Below are 21,258 nucleotides of genomic sequence, written 5' to 3' on the forward strand. Positions count from 1 at the left end.
TTTGTAAGCCGAACTGTAACCACATGATGCAAGCTCACCGTGGTAGATGATAGCGATGTGGAGTTTGGTTGTATGTTTGGAGTGGTGGTTGACATGGTAGAGTTGGAGGAAGCATTGGCCATAAGATCTGACTTTTGTCAAAGGCTCTGATACCATAAAGAAGAATAGGCTCGACTGGGATTTTGGCAATGCTCTCAGTTGTTTTTGAGAGGTAGGGCTATGCCCGTATATATAATGGAGTTGGTTACAACAGATTCAAAAGATTACAATTTAAAAATACAGATCTAAGAAGTTAGAGGATTGTTGTAGAGATATGATTCGGTTGTTGCAGATCCTAAAGAACTTGTAGAGACATGATTCGGTTATTGCAGATCCTAAAGAACTGAGCTTAAATGATCTTTGCAGATCTTCTTGTTACTACATTGTAGCATTGAAAAAGTATACAAGGAGTAACAACTATTCTAAACCACACATTATAAGCAAAAAGTTTTAATGCAAAATATATCATTGGAGTAAAATTTGAAGGATCATCAAAATAATCTCACTTTAGAGTATTCAAAGTCATGGAGATCACATAATAGTATGTATTGGTAAGGAAATTTTGTAGAATTTATTTCTTCAGACTAAAACACAAATAAGGATCCCCACACCTAATTTATAAGAAAAACAAAAATAAAAAATACAATAAACAAATATAACATGATTGAAAGCCACTGGGTACAATCTTCATATGACAAACAAAAGATCAACTCAAACTTTGAATTATCTTGGATAGCGCTGAGAATGTGCCAAAGGTACAGGAGAGGACTCCTACTGTGATAATAAATATACACAATGATACCTGCAAATTAAAAAAGAAAAATCATTGACATTATATAGTGAAAATTGCCATAGAAACTTACAGATCATTTACTTTCTACTTTCGCTTGATCATCATTCATGAAGAAATGTTAAGTTTCATTCTATACATAGATGGTAAAATGGTTATGACTATGCATAATGATCATTTATGAAGGTCTTAATGTACAAAGACATTTATATAAATGTCTTAACTTTTCACCGATATGTTAAATATCACTATGTGATGGCATGACGTGTTTACTGTGATATCTTAATGATGCAGCAAGACTGATGCTAATATCATATACCAGTGGGTTAGACATAATCTAAAAGAATTTGATGATCAGCGTCTTAATCGTTCTTCACATATTATAATAAATATTGGTAGGTTATTAAAATGGAAATGATTAATGTCTAAAACAAGCTGTGGAACTATATACTGTGCAACCATAAATTGAATATTAGCAAGAGTTTGTAAAGACAATGTAAATAAAATTTTACATACAAAAAAAGAGTACTTGCGCATGCAGTTACAATAAGATGAGTGGTTCTCAAATAAGAGAAATATGCCGGCATTGTTTTCTATGTTTTTCACTAAGAATGTTTGACATATTTTTTATGGTCAATACTTTTTGGCTAACTTCAACATCCAAATTGCTATTCTGAAAATCAAGTCACACATGGAGCTGCATCTCCCTTCATGACCTGGCACATCAATTTTAACATATTTTCCCCATTCAAGTGCACATATGATATTTTAAAGTGTGGTGCTAAGGACATTACATTGATGGAGTGCCAAAAATAATCATATAATGATACAAATTCAATTTCATGAAAAAAACCTAATTTTTTACTCACCAGCTCCATAAAATATGTCCCTAAAGCTCAGTTACGTTTTACTCAAACTGATAGAATTATATAAATTCTTTTACATAAATAAATATATCTTTTTCACTTATTTAAATATTTTAATATATCTATTATTTACGTGGTAAGAATGTCATGCAGAGTTTTGATTTAAATTAAAAAAACCGATACAAATGTATCTGTTTAAAGGAAAAAAGAGCTCATCTAAAAGGACTATGTCCATTAAAAGGGTGTATTTTATGCCAAAACCCATGGAAACTACTAAAAGAGTTTGATGCCATTTTTTTCTTTTTTTCTTTTTATTTTTATTTTTTGGTGGGGGGTGGGGGGGGGGGGGGGGGGCTACTGAAAATAAAACCTCAAATTCAGTTGTAGATTTACATTTGCATGCAATGACTGAAGAACAAATTAAGTCAATTCAAGATTCAGATGTTGTTTTTGTTTTCTAAGAAGTTGAATTGAATTGAAAATTATCATTGCATTGTTATGTATGTCATGACAAGAAATTTTTATAGATCAAAATTCAGGGGAAAGGGGCTGGTTGTTTTGACTGAACATGGATAGCTTCAGTTAATTAATGCAAGGCAAAAATGTAATCCATCAAATTAATTGTACATATATCAAAAAAGGGGTTCTGTTAGCATGAATTCTAGAGATTAATTAGGAATTTTTACAATGTTTTACCTGAGTCCAGGTCACCTTACCCCTGAGAATGCCCAAAAAGCAAGCACAAGGAAGAATCATAGTCTGCAACAACATATTATTAGCAAAGCAAGCACTAGGGAGAATCATAGTCTGCAACAACATATTATTAGCATTGCCAAAATATCAAGATGACCTATTATAAGAAGAGCTAAGTGGAAAATGGGGAACTTACTACAAGCGTGGTGAGCATGGAACCAATTAGAGACATCACCAGACCTGATAACGCAATTGAGATATGAGGACAAAAATATACGTGCTTAGTGTACAGTGTATAGCTGATAAAATAGGATTACTATATAAAGAAATGTCTTTTTATTAGTTGACAAAATTCTAAAACATTTAGATGCAGAAATATAGTTCTTTAGAGGGTCATAAAACTAAAGAACCTATAAATTAAATTAGTAGTGGTGTCCAATCTTGAATTACAGTACACAGTATGTAGAGGTACTAAACACTTAATAGAAAGATCAAATTGCCAGTGTATCAAGGAGAAACAGGGATGATATAAACTTACCAAAAAAAGGGACTGAAAGTGCCACAAACAAGGTGGAGAACACCAAAGCTGTTCTAATGATGATTGCATACATGTGAGATTTTAGATGGTTTGCTGGTATCAACTCCTCCAAACTCAATGCCATTGGAGTCAGGGTCAATGCGTATGTGATCACTGGTTAAGGAAACATAACTCCTGTTGTTAAATATCTTTTTCCTCTTTTTCTTTTTCAAGACTCGTGAAATATCAAGTTCATTAATTATCATCTAGAATTTTGCTGCACATATTTTTGTGAGACTGTAGGATTTGAATCATAAGATAAATGCATTTTGATTCTTTATCATACAGTTGAGTATATCCTAACAGTTGACACCTTTCCATGGTCAGAGCATTAAACTTACTGAAAAAATTTATGCCACAATTTCTAGCCTTCCACTTTTACATCTGCTACATTTTTTTCAGTCTTAAATCTTTCAGACTGCTCACCAAGGGGGGAAAAAGCTTTTGAAACTGATGCAATTCTCTAGTAGAGGCTAACCAACTACAAATAACATGAATCTTATCATTAAGTTTGTTTTCTCAGCTAAAATCATGGCCAACAATAAAAGCAGAGTTATGCTTTGGGATCCTGTTTTATGCACACCAAATGTACTCCTACCATGTGGCATGAGGGGATTCGTATAAGTTCCAAGACTTAGCACAAAACAAGGGTAGTTTGATGTGAAATTGCCAAGCCAGCAAAATGGGCAGAAGGATCCTTCTGTGCACATAATGGGTGCTCCATAGCATCTCCCATAAAAGCGTTGTAGTTTATTGAGAAGTTTTCTAACATAATTTTCAGGAGTTACTGGAGAAATATAATTTTTTTTGGCTCACTCAAGATGGGGGTGTAATACTGCAAGTTGCTTTGACAGTCTTCTCCCCAAGAAGGACAAATGAAACAATCAAATAAAGGATATTTGGTCAACGGATTCACCACCTGCAACAGAAATAATATCATGATAAATAAGTTGCTAATTATAAATAGCAGCTCAAAAAAGTGAAGAATTCAGGATCGACAAATCATATGCTTTTGATCAATCATTATATGCAAGGACAGCCATTAAAATGTTTACACAATCAGAATTTATTAATTGCTTTTAGTTCAAGTTTTTTTTTTAAGTTACTACAATCAATTAGGTAAGTTATAAATGTAAACCACCCAGTCTACAGGTGTTCTGCACCGTAAATTTCACCAAACAGTTATTTGTGATCCATTGATTGGTGAATACAAGTCAAATGGAAGTTAAACACCCTTAGAATCTATCCTCATGAACCAATATATGCTTTCAGAACCTGATGCTTTCTGAGCAAAGTAAATAACAGTAAGATTAACCCCTAATATTCCTCAAAGCATTCTCTCTGTTGATCACATAGAAAACTGCCTAGCCTCCCTTGGTCTCAACAAACTAAAGACACCATGACTTTTTACGTAATGAATCTTTTGAAGCTGTGAAGCATCAACATTTAGAAGAAAAAGGAAAATATTATCATGCCATTGGCATTTTCATTATTACCGTAGTCCACACGGCGACCTTTGAAACCACCAGATTATGGGGCATGTTGAGTGTGAACTGAGATAATGTGGAATCCCCAAACATGATGTAGCCCATGACAGCAACTCCAGCAAACATCACGGTGCAAATTGAAAAACTGCAAACATATTTTACGAAGTATGATTTGAATTGTATCTCCCAGTATGCTCATGCTAAAATATTACACTGATGTTCATGCAATCCATGCATAAAGCTGAAAAATATATGATCGAAAGCCACTTACCTAGTGAAGAGAACTGATGGGTACTGGTTAGGTTTCTTTAGAGAGGAATATATGTTTGGAAAAACTGCATGGCCTGAGTAGCAGTATCCATATAACCCAACAGCAATTGGAATCCCTGAGAGATTTAGTGAAGTTCCACCATGTCGAAAGCCAACTTGATCCACTAAACCAACCCAAAACAAACTAAAGACCACCAGCAAAGATGCGATAACTCCTCCAGCTGTCAAACATGTAAATAATAGAAATGAGATTAGATTAAATTGCATCTTTCATATGTTGGATAAAAACCAAATCTATATGGGTTTGATGACAAATGTTTGTCACTTAGATCGAAGTCTAAGTGCCATCTGTGCTTAAATAAATATGTAGAAACAGCTGAGAGAGGAAAACTCTTGCATGATTCACCATAAAAAAAGAGGGGGAAAGAATCTAAAGAATCCTCACTCAAGGCAGTAAAGATTCCTGAATTTATTTCCACCACTAAAGAAATAAAGTGGCTGTTGATTTTGAAACTAAACAAACAACATGTATAATGCTTAATGCATATTAAATAATGAAATTGATCTCCAGAAACTCATGGGTATTATTTGGATTATTCTTGCACAAACTTCACAAAACCACTCACAAACAGGTCAACGACATCATAGCAAGTGGTGATTCTAAGCATGTCGGTGTTCTTTATTACAAAAAAAAAAAAGGTCAGAGCCACAAAATAACACCCTGAAAATAATCAATCTGCAGAGAGTTTATTGTTTTTAAACAGTTGATATTTTTCTAGATTAACAACATCATTTTAAATACTTTTTTTTCGTTCGGCAAAAAAGAATTAAATCATTTATTAAATTCTCCATCACAAGCTTGGTTGTTTTTGATTCTGAGCGGCTGGACCAACATGTAAGGATAACCTAACATAAAAGTCTAATTGTGTGCAGTCTGACCTGATATGTAACTAAGTAGGCTTAGATCTCGAAGCCAAGTGGTAGGGAGGACGACGAGAGTGGCCATGATGGCAAAGAGTGGATGAGAACTTAGATGCAGCCCACCAATATTTAAGTGTGCATTGGGAAACAATGAAGATAGATTATCACTCTCTAGTATGATGTATTCAACACAGCAAGCCTGCAAAACCAAGAGTAAGAAGAAATTAAACTTCAGCTCTTACATAATCCAACATAAAATTATAAACCTGCTGGATTTAGGGTCATTTTTTTCCTTCAGTTGCTAGAAATAAACAAATCCCACAAAATCAAATCTAGGATGGAAAGTCACAGGTTATGTAAATAGTCAACAAGAACACAAAAATTTTATTAGCTTAAGCACACTACTATCCTAGTTTAGTAATGCCTTTTAATACTTGCTGAAGATGTTTCAACTGCCCAATATCAAGTGTCATACAAAAAGAAGGCCACAAGTCATGTAATGTGGGATTTTGCTGAGTTTATGTCTTTAGGACCCCACATTCTGCGCAGATTGGGGCCTCACACATCAGCACAGAATGAGATTACTTAGTGTCCCTTGCCTAGTTTCATAACCATGGATGGCCTCGAACAGACAGTGGGCCAGATTGGACTACCAGCAGGTTCCTTCTTGAGCCTTAACATTTAATAATTAATCAGAAAATCCTATCCATCATGCGGGTTTGGCTCTCTGTATCACAGTGTGATCTAGTCGAGTCGAAAATTTTTGGGACAAGTAATGCTTGGGGCTCAGCCCTTGCACCAAAAAGAAGCACCGGACCATTCCCATACCATGTGGCAAGAGAAGATTGATGCACTTCATGTGGTTGGTGCAATACACAGTAGGATTATGGTATAATCTGGAAGTAGGGTTTCTTTCTGTATGAGGATTGGCCGGGAAACATTTTTCTATTATGACTGTCACTCAACCTGATGCTAAGCCTCTAACCAGCACTAAATTCTTGGGTAAGACAAATTAAGGCATCCTAACAGGAACTTACGAAATAAGATACCACTTCATTGATGGTTCAAAGAATAAAGTATCAGCAGAATTGAACAATTTCGTCATCAAATGAAACACAAGAAACACCAAACTGTGAGATGAACGGATTACTTTGGCTTCAGCTGTATGTTGGTTACTGTTGATAGAGAGAAATGAAAGGATTTTCTCCAATGAAAAGAGGACAGCAGCAGAACTTGTTGATAGCATTTACTTCTTAGAACAAGTTCAAAAGGAAGCTGAACCCTTTTTTTCCAACGCCTAAAGATTTAGAGATTTCAGAGTTTCTTCTTCTAGTGCATGTAATTACTTTTTGGTCTAGAGACAAGTAGTATTAGTTCCTTAACACCAACTGATGAAAAATTTGACCAACACAAGTAGTGTAAGGCCAAGATTGACCATAATTGTCTTCTTCTATCCATAATCCATCCATAAGGTGGTGCCACTTTACACTCTACATCTTGTCTTAAGAGATAATAGGTAAGAAACTGTCTCTTAGACATAAATATGCAGGAAGTTTAATTGTACTTACGTACAGTTCCAGGTAGAGTATAATCTGCACAAAGTAAGAACACAGAAAGTACCCTGGGTTAGATCAAACAAAATTCTAAATGATGCAATAAAGGAATGAAGAATAGGATAGGGAGAACTCACAGAGACAGCAAATCGGCCTGTGGTGCCAAATGCGGCCTGGCCAATATCTGGGAACGTCTCCAGGCCCGGCTCACTGTCCAAGCAGTAGCGCAGTAGGATACCAGTGTACCATGCAAGCACTCCAAATATGAGCAGTATAGAGAGCCCCATCCAGCCTCCTTCCTTCATGGCGTAAGGCGTCGAAAGGATCCCAACCCCACAAAGAACATTGATTCCTAATCATAAGGAGCAAAGCATCTTGTAAAGGTCAACATACTAACAAGAACTTTAGTTTTTTTCCTTTTTCTCCTCCTCTTTTTTTTTGAATAAAGCTATCGAGTGTAATCCAATTCTGCATGCTAACTGAAATTAGATAATAGTTCTAAACCAATTGTTTCATTATATATATTACGTAAAACTTACATCAATATATTCTGAATTGAACTTATAAGGAATTGTAAGTCATTGAGATTATCTGCATCATTGGTAACTAGAACAAGATGCAACAATTGACAACAAAACGAGCAACGGAAGCTCTCATGGTTCTTTCCTTATAAAGGAAGATGGTTAGCAGTAACTATATGCTAAGAGAATTGGGATCAAGTCTCATGGGCTTGGGCTTCAAACATGTAGTGTCTTGGTCGTAGCGATTAATAATTTGACCAGCCTAGCCAAGTGCACTTAACCTTAAATATGAGCTTGATCTGGGCATAATGATCAAAACTTAATAACCTAACCAAATGATCATATGGGTAGTGCGAGGTTAACATATGGCTCTCACACAGAAAGGTAACACACCGTAGCATATAACTCCTATGATGGTCATCCACCGGCAATCTATATTGCGTCAACTTCGTCGCATAGTGAGTGAACAAATTAGGAAGCCACAGATCAATTATATACATTTTTCTATTTAAGATTTTTGTGTTCTACTAAATCATCTATTTAAATTAGATTTTTTTTGCATGAATACCCTTCCAAAATTGATATTTGTATGTATACCCCTCATAAAATACTTGTTTTGCTATTCTACCTTTTTTTATTCTTATTTTTGCATATATTCTTAAGCGATCTAATATCGTTAAAAAATTAACGATTTCAAATTAAAATGACTAAAATATTTTTAATGGGTAGATGTGCAAAAAGAACCATTTATAAGACAATCGCGATGGAGAATAAAAAAGTAATTTCAAATTTTTATTTATTTTTAATTAAAGTAAATATGGTTTTTATTAACGATGTTAGAACAACTATTATATTCGGGACATTTGTGTAAAACAATATTTTATGAGAATACAGAAATAAATATAAATTTGAAGAGGGTATTCACGTAAATTTAAATTTTTAGAAGGGTATTCATAAAAAAAAAACTATTTGAAATTCTATAGTTGCTTCCAATCTCATACAGGGCATACAGCAACAATTATTCGGGGAGTGATTTAGATGCAACACAGTAGTCCAAATTTCAGAAAATTGTGAGCATCTAGATAATGCTAATCTAGTTGTATATAACTCATACATATCGTATTAACTTGGTCTACTGCCACCAAATCCTGATATCACTTGATTAAGATGTACCAACAGGTGTCATCCAAGTAGGTTGACATCAACGCCCATAGATTCAAGTAATTTAGTAAACACTCGCATGATTAGAATTCTCCCTATTTGAGACAAAAAGATTGGCATCACTAGAAGCGGAGGCTCGCCAGCCCCATTCCATCACCAACCAACAAGAAGCCAACAAGAAGCTGAGTCACAAGCCATGTGCCACCTTGTCTCATTAATAATCGTGTTGTCCTGTCGCAGCGTAATGTTAGCTTCAGAGGGATACCATATCCCATCCAGACATTCTTCTTCCCTCTGGGGACCCGCAGTGCAGGACACCGTTCTTATCCTATCCCCGACCAAATCAACAATCCTCAACTCTAAACGCCAGCCATTTGCCGCGTCACGAGCGCCCGGATGTGTGACCCACTAATCAGACGGTTCTGAATAAACATTATTACTATTAAACTAACTGTTGACGTCCTAATTTATTGCCATCCCGTCACCAATCTCGCCAAGTTTGGACTTATACGCAGTATGACTAGGACGAGATGCCGGACCTCCCTATCCTATCCCGCATAATTTGTCCTATGTGGAATAAAAAATAAAAAACTCGGACCTAGTTGATGCTCCGGATCTACGAACTTGATCGCTATGTGTAACCAAGTTCATTGCTCGCCTACCCTATTCCTGTCTAGGGGAAACCGTGCTACTGTTATATAAATTATTTATAGTTTTCAAAGGCACATGACACGTGCTACCGTATTCTGGTTGTATCTACTGTCGAATAGTGCAATCATACCATTTTACCACAAAAAAAAAAGCACATTTTACAAACTAATTCGGCTAGCTCTTTTGTCTCCTTCTCAAGGTTATGATATAACATGGTAAATTGCTTAATAATCTCTGAAAGGAACACCTAATTCAATTAATTTTTTGTTAAATCAAAAAAAATTATAATGTTTTTTACTTGAAAACAATGATTTTTCTAAATGTCCTTAAGATATCTCTAAATCTAATGTGTAAGGTCTGCTTCAATGCAACTAATAATGATGGAGATGGCAAATAGAAATACATACCATTGAGCACTGCTTGTCCATAGGAGCATTGGCGTGAGATAGGCAACTCATGGGAGACTTTGTGAATCTTTTTTGCAGATGACCTCCTTGTTTGGATTGGAGGAGGGAGTAGAAGTGAATGAGAGCTCTTCCTTTCTTCTTCTACTTCATGTTGTTGATCCGCTGCGGAGGTGGCTAAGAGGGGCTTAATTAGTGAGGTGATGATTTCTGGGGTGTGCTTCCCACGGAAGGAAGAAGTGATGAAGGAACTTGACAATCTGCTAAGTGTAGGGGTGCCCAAAAACCCTACTGTCGGTGGTGTAACGCTGCTATACATGTCCATGGATTGCCTAGAAAAAGAAAAGAAAAATCCAATTTGAATGATCATGTAGGCTGAGAATGATGTAATTGGATCAATTGTATTTTACATTATCTAGGATGATTAAAATATGGATGTAGATAAGCTTACACATATTTTGTATGCGATCACAACCAATTACAATCTAAATACATTAAATTAAAAGCATACTAGCTAGTATTTTCAAATAAGAGCTTCGCTTTGGTCATGACCATGATGCTCCTTTATCAAGATCATTTTCTTCTTAAATAATTTGCCTTCACTGCTGCACCAACCAAAATAATCCTCACCTTCCAAGCTTGCATCTTTTTATATTGTTCTGTTTAACTTTAGTTATGTCACTCCATCATGCATGCTACTAATTTAGCATTAATCCAACATATATTCTTTGTAAGACTCATCAACTATGTATTGAATCATATCATTTGTGGGGCTTGTCTTCCATCCTCTCAAATAGATAGAGATGGTTTAAGGAAACTCTGAAGTTTCATGATTTTGCTGGTGCGAACAAATTTTACAAACAAATGGGGCCAATTTGCGAATATACATGAAGCATGGCATGAGTCCCTATAGTCGTGAATACAATGGGATTCAATGATTTATTCATCAAATAGTTGTAATAAAAAACTAGCCATAGATTTATCATCAAAGTAAGCTGCCAATAAACAGTGTGTGTATGTACTTTATCTCTCAGCTTTTCAGTAAACTCTCAAACTAAATAAAGATGCAGTTTATATTTGTCAATGATATATTATTAAATATATTCTTCTATTTTCTAAAATCTCCTAAGATTTCTAGCAAGTTTTGAATCATAAGATTTTTTTTTTTCCTTTGAATATCATCAATACATGGCATAAACTGTACAGCTACTTATACACTTGAAACATATGCTTTCTACCTGCGTTTTGTCCTCTTGACCCCATCAAACTAGGGGACATTTATTTTTCTAAAAAAAATTACTAGTAATTCAACAATTTTTATAAATGCTAAGCTCTAATGGTGCTAACCGGTAAAGTTGGTAAAATCTGGTATTTACCTGAGTTTAAATAATTTTACTTGTTTGTTGAAAAGAATTCAATTATCCCAAAACTATTGCCCGTAAGGCGAAAGTATTTCCAAATCCCCAGATCTCTCCTCCATTTTTGCGCCCAAATTAAAATATCCAGGTCTACAATAAGACAAAGACGCCATTTTCGCTCCTGCCTTTCCCGTCCTCACAACTCCAAAATCCAAATATATTATCCAAAATAATATTAAAGACATCAAAGAAATCACGGCATTAAATGCGTAGCAAACATAATTTCTTCCAACACGGCATCGAGACGCCGCGTTCCGACCTACCCTAGACCGCCCGATCGAGATCCGACAGCCAGAAGCCAAAAAAATAATACGGACGGTCGGATCGTGATCGGAGGGTGGACTGGTTTGTACCTGTAGCTCTGCGGCCATGTGGTGTTGTAGGAGCTGGGCCTGCTGCTGAGCCGCGGGCTCGACGAATCCGAGCCGTCCGATTCGTCGCTGTCCTCCTCTTCCAGTCGATCCTTCCCCATCTCCTCCTCGTCGACGACCTCATCGTCTTCTTCCCCCTCGCTGTCAATAAAGAGGTCTCGGCCCAACACCGAGTTCTTCATTCCTCCTCTTCCTTCTATAAATAAATAAAAGAAAACCATTGTTACTTACATTAAATTAAAAATGAATAAAAGACAACCAAAGGAGAACCCAGCAATAACAGAAAGAAAGATTTTGAATGATTTAGAGGGAAAAGAGAAAAAAAAATCAAAAAAAAAAAGAAAAATCAAGGGCTTGGTGGCGCGATGGCGATAAAGTAGATAGGAACAATGCTTTCTATGGCCCGGGATCTGATTAGAGTGGTATAGAGGAAAATGGCACCGCAGGTTGGAGAGCTTTGAGATAGAGATTAGGAGTCAGAAAGCAAAGAGGGAAGGCAGAAGAAATAAGGGACTCCAAAGTGGACTTACTACGGGCTCTGGAGCTCTCCAGAAATGGCAGTAGAAGGGGGGGCGGGGGAGAGAGAAGGGTCCGTCTCAAAAGGGTGGGAACGTCATATTTATACAGCTTTTTTGGCATCCATTTTGGCATCCTTTTGGCATCGGCGACAGACTCGTAGGAAGATTCAAGAGAGAGATAATGATGCAAGAGATGGCTCCCAATTTACCCCTGGTTGAGAGATGTATTTGCAAGCCAGGAACAAAATTGGAGACACCGGCTTGGGTCTCTATCACCGTACCTGGTGCCCGGGCTGTCCCCAGCCTAGGCTAACTCATTTAAGACCTAGCCAATTTAGAAAAAAATATTAGTTGGACCGAATCAACCAGCTCGATGGCAGACTAGTTCCATAAAAAATTATCATATATTATTTAAATAAAAAAATGAGCTCTACCGGTGCCTCCCTTACACCCTCTATCCGACACAGCGGCTACACTATTGCTAGCGCTTGCTCTGCAGCCCCATGCTCTACTGCCGGCACACCTACATCCAGCTCCCTTAAATCTCTCCATCAGCTCCTCCATCACCCTCTCCATTCCTCCACCACCGCCCATGCCTCCAACAGTCGTATCCCGATCACCATCACCTTCAACACAATGGTCGCATTAATTCATACCTCCATAGACGATGTTAATTTGTCACCTCCACCAATTTCTTCAGCCTCTCTGGCTGCCCTGCCACTTTCGCACTCTCTCCCTCTATTAGCGAGCACATTGCCAGCACCCCCATTACCTCCAACCCTAGATTCAAATCTAGATCCTTGAATGCAATCTCAATCAACATCAATTGGATATCATGAGTGGAGATCACTGCCCGATTCTTATCACTCTTCCCATTCCTTTTTTTACTGTGATATGTGGCGCTCTTTGATTGGACCAATCTACCGTTAAGTTGGTAGACCCAGTCCAACTAATAATTTCTTCTAATACCATGTTGTCAAGAGATCTCATCATGGCTTGAGATCTTTCAAGATTTTTCATTTATATAATTTAAGTTAATCGTTCTAATTATATTTCAATCTTATGGTTGTACTACGTTGCATTCTATATGAATTTAATAATTGATATTTAAAATATAAATAATATTTATATAGATAATAATTAAAATAACGTAAAATATATAAATTATTGATATATTTATAATTCGAGTTTAATCAAGCCAAACTCGGGCTAGTTAAAGCTAGCTTCCCCAGCTTGTCCACTAATTGAGCAAGCGCCCAAACTTCATAATCTATTCTACGAACATCCCCACTCCTTTAATAGCTCTACACTGGTTGAGCCATCGGACCCAAATAGACACCAATAAGGTGAAGTTTTGGTGCGATGGTGCAATAGGTACATGGCTGTTCTAGTGATGGCTCTAATTGTTAGCATGTGTTTTTTAATTAATGAGAGAATTAACCAGCTGGGTGCTCTAAGCAACATCTCTAGGTGATTTAGACTGATATCAGAACAGTGGGCTCATGATAAGAACGAGTATATTGTGCCATCTTGATTGGGTAGCGGCCCCCCGCGGCCTCTTGGGACAGATCTGATTGATGATTTACAAAAATGCCCGTTAGTCCCCACTTATTTGGCCTTTTCAGCTACTGATAGGGCCTATTTCGATAGGCGCCAGAACTCACCAGTCGAAATGATGCCACATCTCGAGTGACATGTGATTCTTGAGTTTAATTGACATTATTGTGTTTCTTAGGAAAGATTACCATGCATTATTGTATTGCCAATTACGTTATTAGTCTCTTTGTTTCGAGTCTATGATTCTGTGTCGAGTCATGTTAGTTTAGTTTAACCCTATGGCATGTGTCACGACAAATTTCACCAGTGATATTATGTTCTCTACTCATAACTAGCATGGCTGGTATTTCTCTACTTATCTAGGCTTGACTAGCTAGGTTTTGATAAGATGTTCCATTGAGCTTAAGATTTGAATCTTGAACCTTCTCCAAAAGCAAATCTTTAGTAGAGAGATGCCAATCAACTGAACTAATAGTTGTTTCCTGCATGATAGATAAGTATTCATCATTCATGGCACCGTCTGCTTTCATTCACCAAAAAGCTGTATCATGCATGAAAAGATACAGGCCAAACCACTTCTTTGAAATATCTACGACCTGTGACATTCTAATAAGTTGGAAAAAAACAAGTGACCTAAAGTTAGAATAAGGAGTTCAACAATTTTTTTCCTTAAGACATCGCATTAAATAATAATTAGTGATAAGGGCTATCTTTTAAACTCGGGTCATTGAGGGTCCACTGCCCATTTTAGCTATCTATGCATGGGGCGATTTAGATCCATTGCAAACAAAGAGTTTTCATTAAGAGCTTATTTAGATATTCTTACAGATTTAGACTAAAAATTCTTTAAAACTTAGGACTATTGGCCGATCTAACTTGCATTTTATAAGAATTTGTTCAAGTCTTGCTCAGATCTTAGCCTTTGGGCTGCAAGAAGGAGAAAAAAAAAAATCAATGGGCTGAGTGATTTCTTTTTATCTTTCCGCAGAACTTGGGTTGGATGGTATTGTTGATATAAGAGATCTATTTTTTCTCTTGCTGTAGGACTTGGGCTGTATTTAGTTGATACAGAACCATACTTAAATGAATGGCCCATTCGATGAATCCTATAGGAATTTTCAGCCTAATGCTGTAGAAATATCCAAATAAGCCTTAAGTAGGATGAAATGTTTGATGGATTTCGAGATTTTTGCTCAGCTAACTAGACCTACTATTTTCAAGCTTAATTAGTGAATTAACTCAGCAACCTAATTTGAATTTGGCTGGTCAGGTTCTGGTGATCTATTTCCAAATGGAGGTTCTAGGCTCTTTTTTCTAATTGATAGCAAGGAGACACATTGAAATATCATAATCAGCGTAAGCTACATTAAAGGCTGGGATTGATTTGACTTCTTGTTTTTTATGAAAAGGAACAAGTCAAAGTTATATTCTTCAATATGGTTTGGCATATGTACATATATCATTTAGCGATGAGCAACATGTACAAGGCGGAGCTTCATAGGCACAACTTGGAGTTTGATTCTCATAGTAAGCGTAGCAGTTTAAATAACTAATCTCTTTACCTATATATATTATCAGAGATTTCAAAGAATAAAAAATATTATTGTCATCTTTTAATTTGGTTCTGAACTCCAATAAAGAGAAAATTAGTTGTTCAAAGGGGAATAAAAAAATAAAAATAATTTGAAAACTTATACTTTAATTTTCATGCTTAGTTCGACAAAAAATAAATGCCTATCGAGATGTTTCGTGTGTGCCAATAAGGTGTGTCAAAGGAAAATTACAAACAAAGAAATCAAGTATGAAATTTCTTCTCCTAAAGATAGATGGCCATGCATAACAGAAGCCAAGATAAAAGATATACGTGCTGGCATAATGTTGCTTTTCGAAATCCATGTGAAAATTATGGATGTCCTGCCCATATCATTATATAATCTATTATCGTTATAAATTGGGTGGGGGCCTAAAACCTCTCTCGTTCTCTGAAAAGAAACTATTCCATTTGGTACTTATCATTCACCATGTATCTAATATAAAGAGTAATTGCAACAGCACTAGGAGATGATCACAGAGAGAATGTACAAACTTGTGGACGACCAACTTGTTGGCAATGTTTATAATTACTAGATGTACCAAAATGTGTATTGACTGTAATTTGAGTAGTCATCCCCTAAAGAAAAAAAAGAAGTAATTGATCAAACTTTTTTAAGGGAATAAATATGTTGATGTACCTTCATGATCAATAAATATAAAATATTGATGCTGGAGAATGGAACTCCCTAGTCCCCCCAGAGGTTACAAGTTGTGAGCTCTCGGAGAACCACGTATAAAGAAGACCTTTTTCTTAAATCTAGGCGTTTATCGACTATATCCGTTCCACCTTTTGCGACGGCCGCAGCGTCACCATCGGGCATCATCAGGAGGCGCCATGTTACGGGAGTGCCGTGCGCCCACCTTAAAAATGACTTAAAATTTGGACCACCTGGTGGGGCCAGGAAAAGGAATATATATATATATATTTCTATCAACAAAATGTGGAATCGTCCTCCAGGCTCCAGCTCACTGTTGCCGGGGGGACACAGATTTGGATGTGTGAGGTGGCGGATATGACTAGATCTTTGAGACAAAAAAGTGTGAAAAGTCTCAAACTAGCGTCCAAAGTGAATTTATCCAGGGTTGCATGCATGTCCAATGACCTAAATAGACCTTCAACCATTACATGGATGGAACTAAGGAGCTTTTTGCTTATAAGTCTAATCTAACCCAAATTTGGATTGCATGGATCTGCTTAGAATACATCTGGTTTTAGATGGGCTGAGCTTAATTTAGATTGAATAATTATAGTATAGCCGTGAGCCTAAAATGCAATCACCTGTACTGGTCCAAAAATATTACGGGATGCAGTCATGGGGCAGTCTTGGAAGGTAAATATCAGAGGGCAGTTCAGGCTTTGAGGCAGTAGTTAATTATTTTGAGAAATATGATAGAAAGGGTCCCACCAATGTTTGTCTTAGGACAATTTTTAAGTGGAGACTGGAGAGGAATATGCCTGCCTGCTGCTGAGCTATCCTAAGTTGATCCTTGGTCTAAACTAAATAATTGTGTAGGGTTTTTCATAGAGTCGACTGAACAGTGTTATCTAGATACCATTTCTGTAACAGTGTTATCTAGATTAATCTTTTTTTTTTGAGGGAATGCTACTCTTTCTGTTTCATGAGGTAGATATGGCTTGAGTTACATGTTGAAAAATATCCTCATCATGGAAATATCAATAACCATTTTCTTGCTAGATTTTTTTTTACTATACTCTCCTAAATTTTGCCACATTCATCAGTACAATTAGAAAAGACATATCTACTTCAAAAATATTTGGACCACTCACCGCTTTTCTTCACTGTAGGGCATGTAAAGTTACCCTCCTTATATTTAGTTCAACTACATTAGATTCTTTTCTCAGTGCATATATATATATATATATATATATATATATATATATATATATATATATATTGTTCTATTTCCTAACCGTATTAGGTTTGTGAAGATCATTAGGCATGGCAAACAAAGTAAGAAGTTAGAAACCCATCGAGAGAAGGCGTCTGTGCGTGCGTGTGCTTATGCGTGAGAGAGACCTCCATTACGGAAACAAGCCATGTTGGTGTGCCCCATGAAGGGTCCGGAAGAGCAAATTGTGCTGGTAATTTCTTCCACTAAAATAACCTTTCTTTCAGGACCTGCAAGGACGCGGCACAGAGGTTGATGCCTCAATAAAGCCCTCGTTGATGTGATATGCCTCCCAAAGCTCGCGACCCTTGAACAGAATAATTAGGCACCAATGAAAACGTTGGTAGCTTCAATCATTACGAAAAGCCGAACGGAATCCTCCCCATCTGAACCATGGCACCAAGTAGCATTGACTGAAGTCATATTTTAATCAACATCGCAGCGATTTGAACTTAAAATCATAAGGATAGAAATTATGTCCGGTATCACTAGGCTACCACCTTGATGGTAGGGTGGTGGCTTTTGGGCCGGAGGAAGAGAGGCCACGAAATCCGCTTGCGGAGTTGCTGTCAAACCCATCTCGTCGACGTCCTTTCTCTGCGTGTCCTATTCCTTGGTGATTATATGTACATGGCTCTCGTGATCCAACGAATAAAATATTTGGGTCTCGTGAGCTACTACGGATGTGTTGTTATAAAATACACCTCATGTTACTGGGTGGCGCTTCATCATTATCCATCATCCATTGATAAGATTAGTACGAGCTCCAACCAGTTGTATGGTTTCTTGGTCCAGAACCAGGCAACAAACGACATGGATAATGGAATGTACATGGTCGTTCTATCAACAGTGGTATCAGCACCTGGGTTCGTCGGTACTTGTTGCACCCACCCACAGAGCTGGCGCCCGGCGTGGAGTCCATATTCTTTTTTTTTATTATTTTTAGATTCTCTTAAAACTAGGATTGGAAAAACTAGCCAAAATTTGGATAAGAGCTAGTGAGTCTACAATCCAAGTTGTTCTTACCCACCACTAATAACGTTATCAACTACATAAATTAACTGGCATCCTCAATTTTATAATATTTCTCAAAAATTTATTTTTAACAATAGGATACCCAGAAACTATTCTAAAAAACTATCTTAAAGAAAATTATCGTTCATTGCATGAAGTATACATGATTTGTAATATTAGGCTTGGGCACATATGCTTGTGATATTATGATTTAATGTGTAAGAAGCGATGCACTCCCACACTCGCGCGCGCAGAGAGAAAGAGAGAGATAAACATAATAATTTTTTTATAACAAATACATCGAATACTAATAGATGTGCTAGACTTGCACAAGGATAATAAACCCTTTGCGGTTATACCAGCGATATGGATTTAAGTCTCACCTTTATCATGCTTGAGGGTTTTGAGCATCTTCCCATTTTCTAGTTTTATTTTGTCAAAAATCTTTTTGGCGCTAGAATAATGCAGTCTGAGGAGAAGAGATTTTTTCCCAGATTTCAGAAAAAAAAACCGGCAGGCATTTTTAGCTTCTTATTTCTCTTTATTCCTTTTAAATCGGATGAACAAAAATGGCAACTTATTCTTTCACTTTTGGCCTTAGCTTTTGGCACCGGATACTAAGAATTTTAAGCATGGGATAATATCGAACTATATTCAAACTCAGCCATACTGAGTTGAACGCCAGAATGCGTACAGGTTCAGATTGTTATATGGAAGGATAAATCGAACTCAAGGAAAGCTAGACAACACTAATTCAGGCTTGGTTCATTTGTTACATGAACTGAGCTTGAACAAGCTTTTATCATGCAAGTTGGAGTCTGTCTCTGTTCATTTTGGCAAGCCCTAGGATTTAGACTAGGCAAGTTTATGAGCTGAGATTCTAGAGGCTGTTTGAGCCCGTCCCAATTTCTTGTTGAATGAGCCTCAACGTCGTTGTCGCTGAATTGAGTTACCACTCGCATGCTGGATCGCAAAACAGCCTGACCTTTTATATATACAGCATGGTAGTTTGTCACCATCATGCAACTTAGTATCACCCCTTCAGTATCCAGGAAATGCTGGCTACTATTTATATACCCTCCGTTGCACTGAACATGTCAACAAACACGACCCTTCTATAGCATATGCTTGGTGAATCATTCGAGCATCGATAGAACACGGTATAAAATGAGAAAACTACATGTTAGGCTCTAGACAGGTATCTATTGTAATATGTAGGCCTTAGTCATATACTATTATATAAACTTTCCACAACCTTCAATATAGACATGCAGCAGTCCCGAGAGAGGAAATCAAACCTCTAACCCAATGCCATGAAAACATCTCTCTCCAAATAAAGAAGAAAAAGGAAAGAAAAAAATCCATATATTATTGAGAAACTAATTAAACTCTAATAATAACAATCAAAGATCTCGTTCAAATAGATTAGCCAGAAGGTATTACTTTCGAGTTATGACTAGAGTATATGTACCTATTACATAGCCGATGTGAAACTAAATGCAGTTATGGGTCAACAATCTCTTAAGAAATAATTTTTAAATAAACACAACAGCCCATCGTCCTCTCATGTGCATCACATGGGCTGCATATGCTTTCTAGAATTATGGCCATCTATCTCCTGCATCATGTGCCAAGCTCGTATTAGATTCGGGCTTAGTCAATCACTAGCTAATTAGCACTGCTCATAAACAAATAGTGTAAACTACAATACCCCCCCGTCCCCCGCCTCCGCCCCTCAAAGTTAGGTATAAATTATACCGACACCTAGTAGTTTGAAAAACCTACAGTTACACCCTTGAGATTTATTTTTAGCCTACACTTTAACCCTTGCCATTAGACAGACCATTAATCTTAAATGGGACCCAAATGCCATGTTAAAATAAATTTGTAAAATGACCAAAATGATCTTGAATAACCAAATGGCCAAACGAATTCGAAAACCCTCTCCATTTATCCAATTCTGTAATAACTGGTCTCCTCTCCTTTCTTACCAAGCCACATTCTTCTTCTCATGCGATGATGACCTCCTACTCCTATGTGCCTCAGCTCTTTATCTCTCATGCGCCATCATCATCCCCCAAGGCCCCTTTTAGATTCTCTCTTCTTACTTGAAATCCACTTCGCTCTCTCCCTTCTGGCTCTCCCTCTCTATTCGATTCTGAGCAAGCCTACCAGAACCCTAGACTACTACTGTTTGAAACTAATGTCACTGCATATATTATTATTTCAAATTAAGTTTATTAGGCCTCTAATAGAATTTATCAGAAGTTTATTACTTCAAATTAATGTTACAAGATTTCAGATCAAACACGTCTTTATTGCTTATTTTGACCTTTCTAACCAATTGAATTTAACTAAATCTAGTAGAACATGATGTCTGCATGCTATCCTGGTTTAGAAGTCCATAATGAATCAAAAGTCAGGTTTCAAGAATATGTTGTTTTGACCTAAAATTGATGTCACTTCATCTACTTTTGTTTCATATTATTATTGAACCAAATTAATGCTATTTGGCTGCTTCTTTTTTTTTTGGCAGAAAGTCCTAATGTCTCAATTCAGTGCAAGTTCTAAAAATAGCTCATTTTGGGTAAATTACTGCAACAAGTGGTGCCATTATGGTTGCGTAGCATCAATGAAATTTCAAATTCTCAAAAAACAATTCAAACAAATTGTATTGTAGTTGTGAAGAACATCTCTTTTGTGGATTAGTGTTTGCCTACAAATGATCAATCTGAAAGTCACACATCAATAATGGGTGATGATTCACTTCGAAATATAAATTTAAGGATGGAGTCAAGAAAGTTGGATTGTAATATTAAATAATTAGTGAGAGTAGTGCTATGATAAATAGACTTTTGGTTGAACTAATAGTACTACTTATGTGTATACTACTTATGTGTATAATAGTGTTTATATTTAAGTGACCATTATTGTATTAGTGTT

The 21,258-nt window shown here is 36.7% G+C and overlaps 1 protein-coding gene across 4 annotated transcripts; it reads right to left on the reverse strand.

Moving 5' to 3' along the window:
* Positions 1-561: 561 nt before the first annotated feature.
* LOC103724098 (amino acid transporter AVT1C-like) lies at positions 562-12,391 on the reverse strand. Of its 4 annotated transcripts, none has more exons than XM_008815252.4 (13): positions 12,253-12,388; positions 11,705-11,918; positions 9,937-10,265; positions 7,334-7,548; positions 7,212-7,235; positions 5,662-5,842; positions 4,724-4,943; positions 4,462-4,597; positions 3,865-3,884; positions 2,927-3,072; positions 2,585-2,628; positions 2,392-2,454; positions 562-841 (listed from the first exon to the last, which is right to left on the reverse strand). In XM_008815252.4, exons 1-13 carry the CDS (start codon positions 12,371-12,373, stop codon positions 746-748), a joined length of 1,809 nt encoding a protein of 602 aa, XP_008813474.2. In that variant the 5' UTR covers positions 12,374-12,388; the 3' UTR covers positions 562-745. The 4 variants fall into 4 exon arrangements, with proteins under 4 accessions (XP_008813474.2, XP_008813475.2, XP_017702364.2 ...); XM_017846875.3 differs by having other exon boundaries at positions 586-841; positions 2,392-2,502; XM_008815253.4 differs by lacking the exon at positions 2,927-3,072 and having other exon boundaries at positions 565-841; positions 3,782-3,884.
* Positions 12,392-21,258: the final 8,867 nt, after the last annotated feature.

The sequence above is a fragment of the Phoenix dactylifera genome, chromosome 5, assembly GCF_009389715.1.
Source record: "Phoenix dactylifera cultivar Barhee BC4 chromosome 5, palm_55x_up_171113_PBpolish2nd_filt_p, whole genome shotgun sequence".
Lineage (NCBI taxonomy): Eukaryota > Viridiplantae > Streptophyta > Magnoliopsida > Arecales > Arecaceae > Phoenix > Phoenix dactylifera.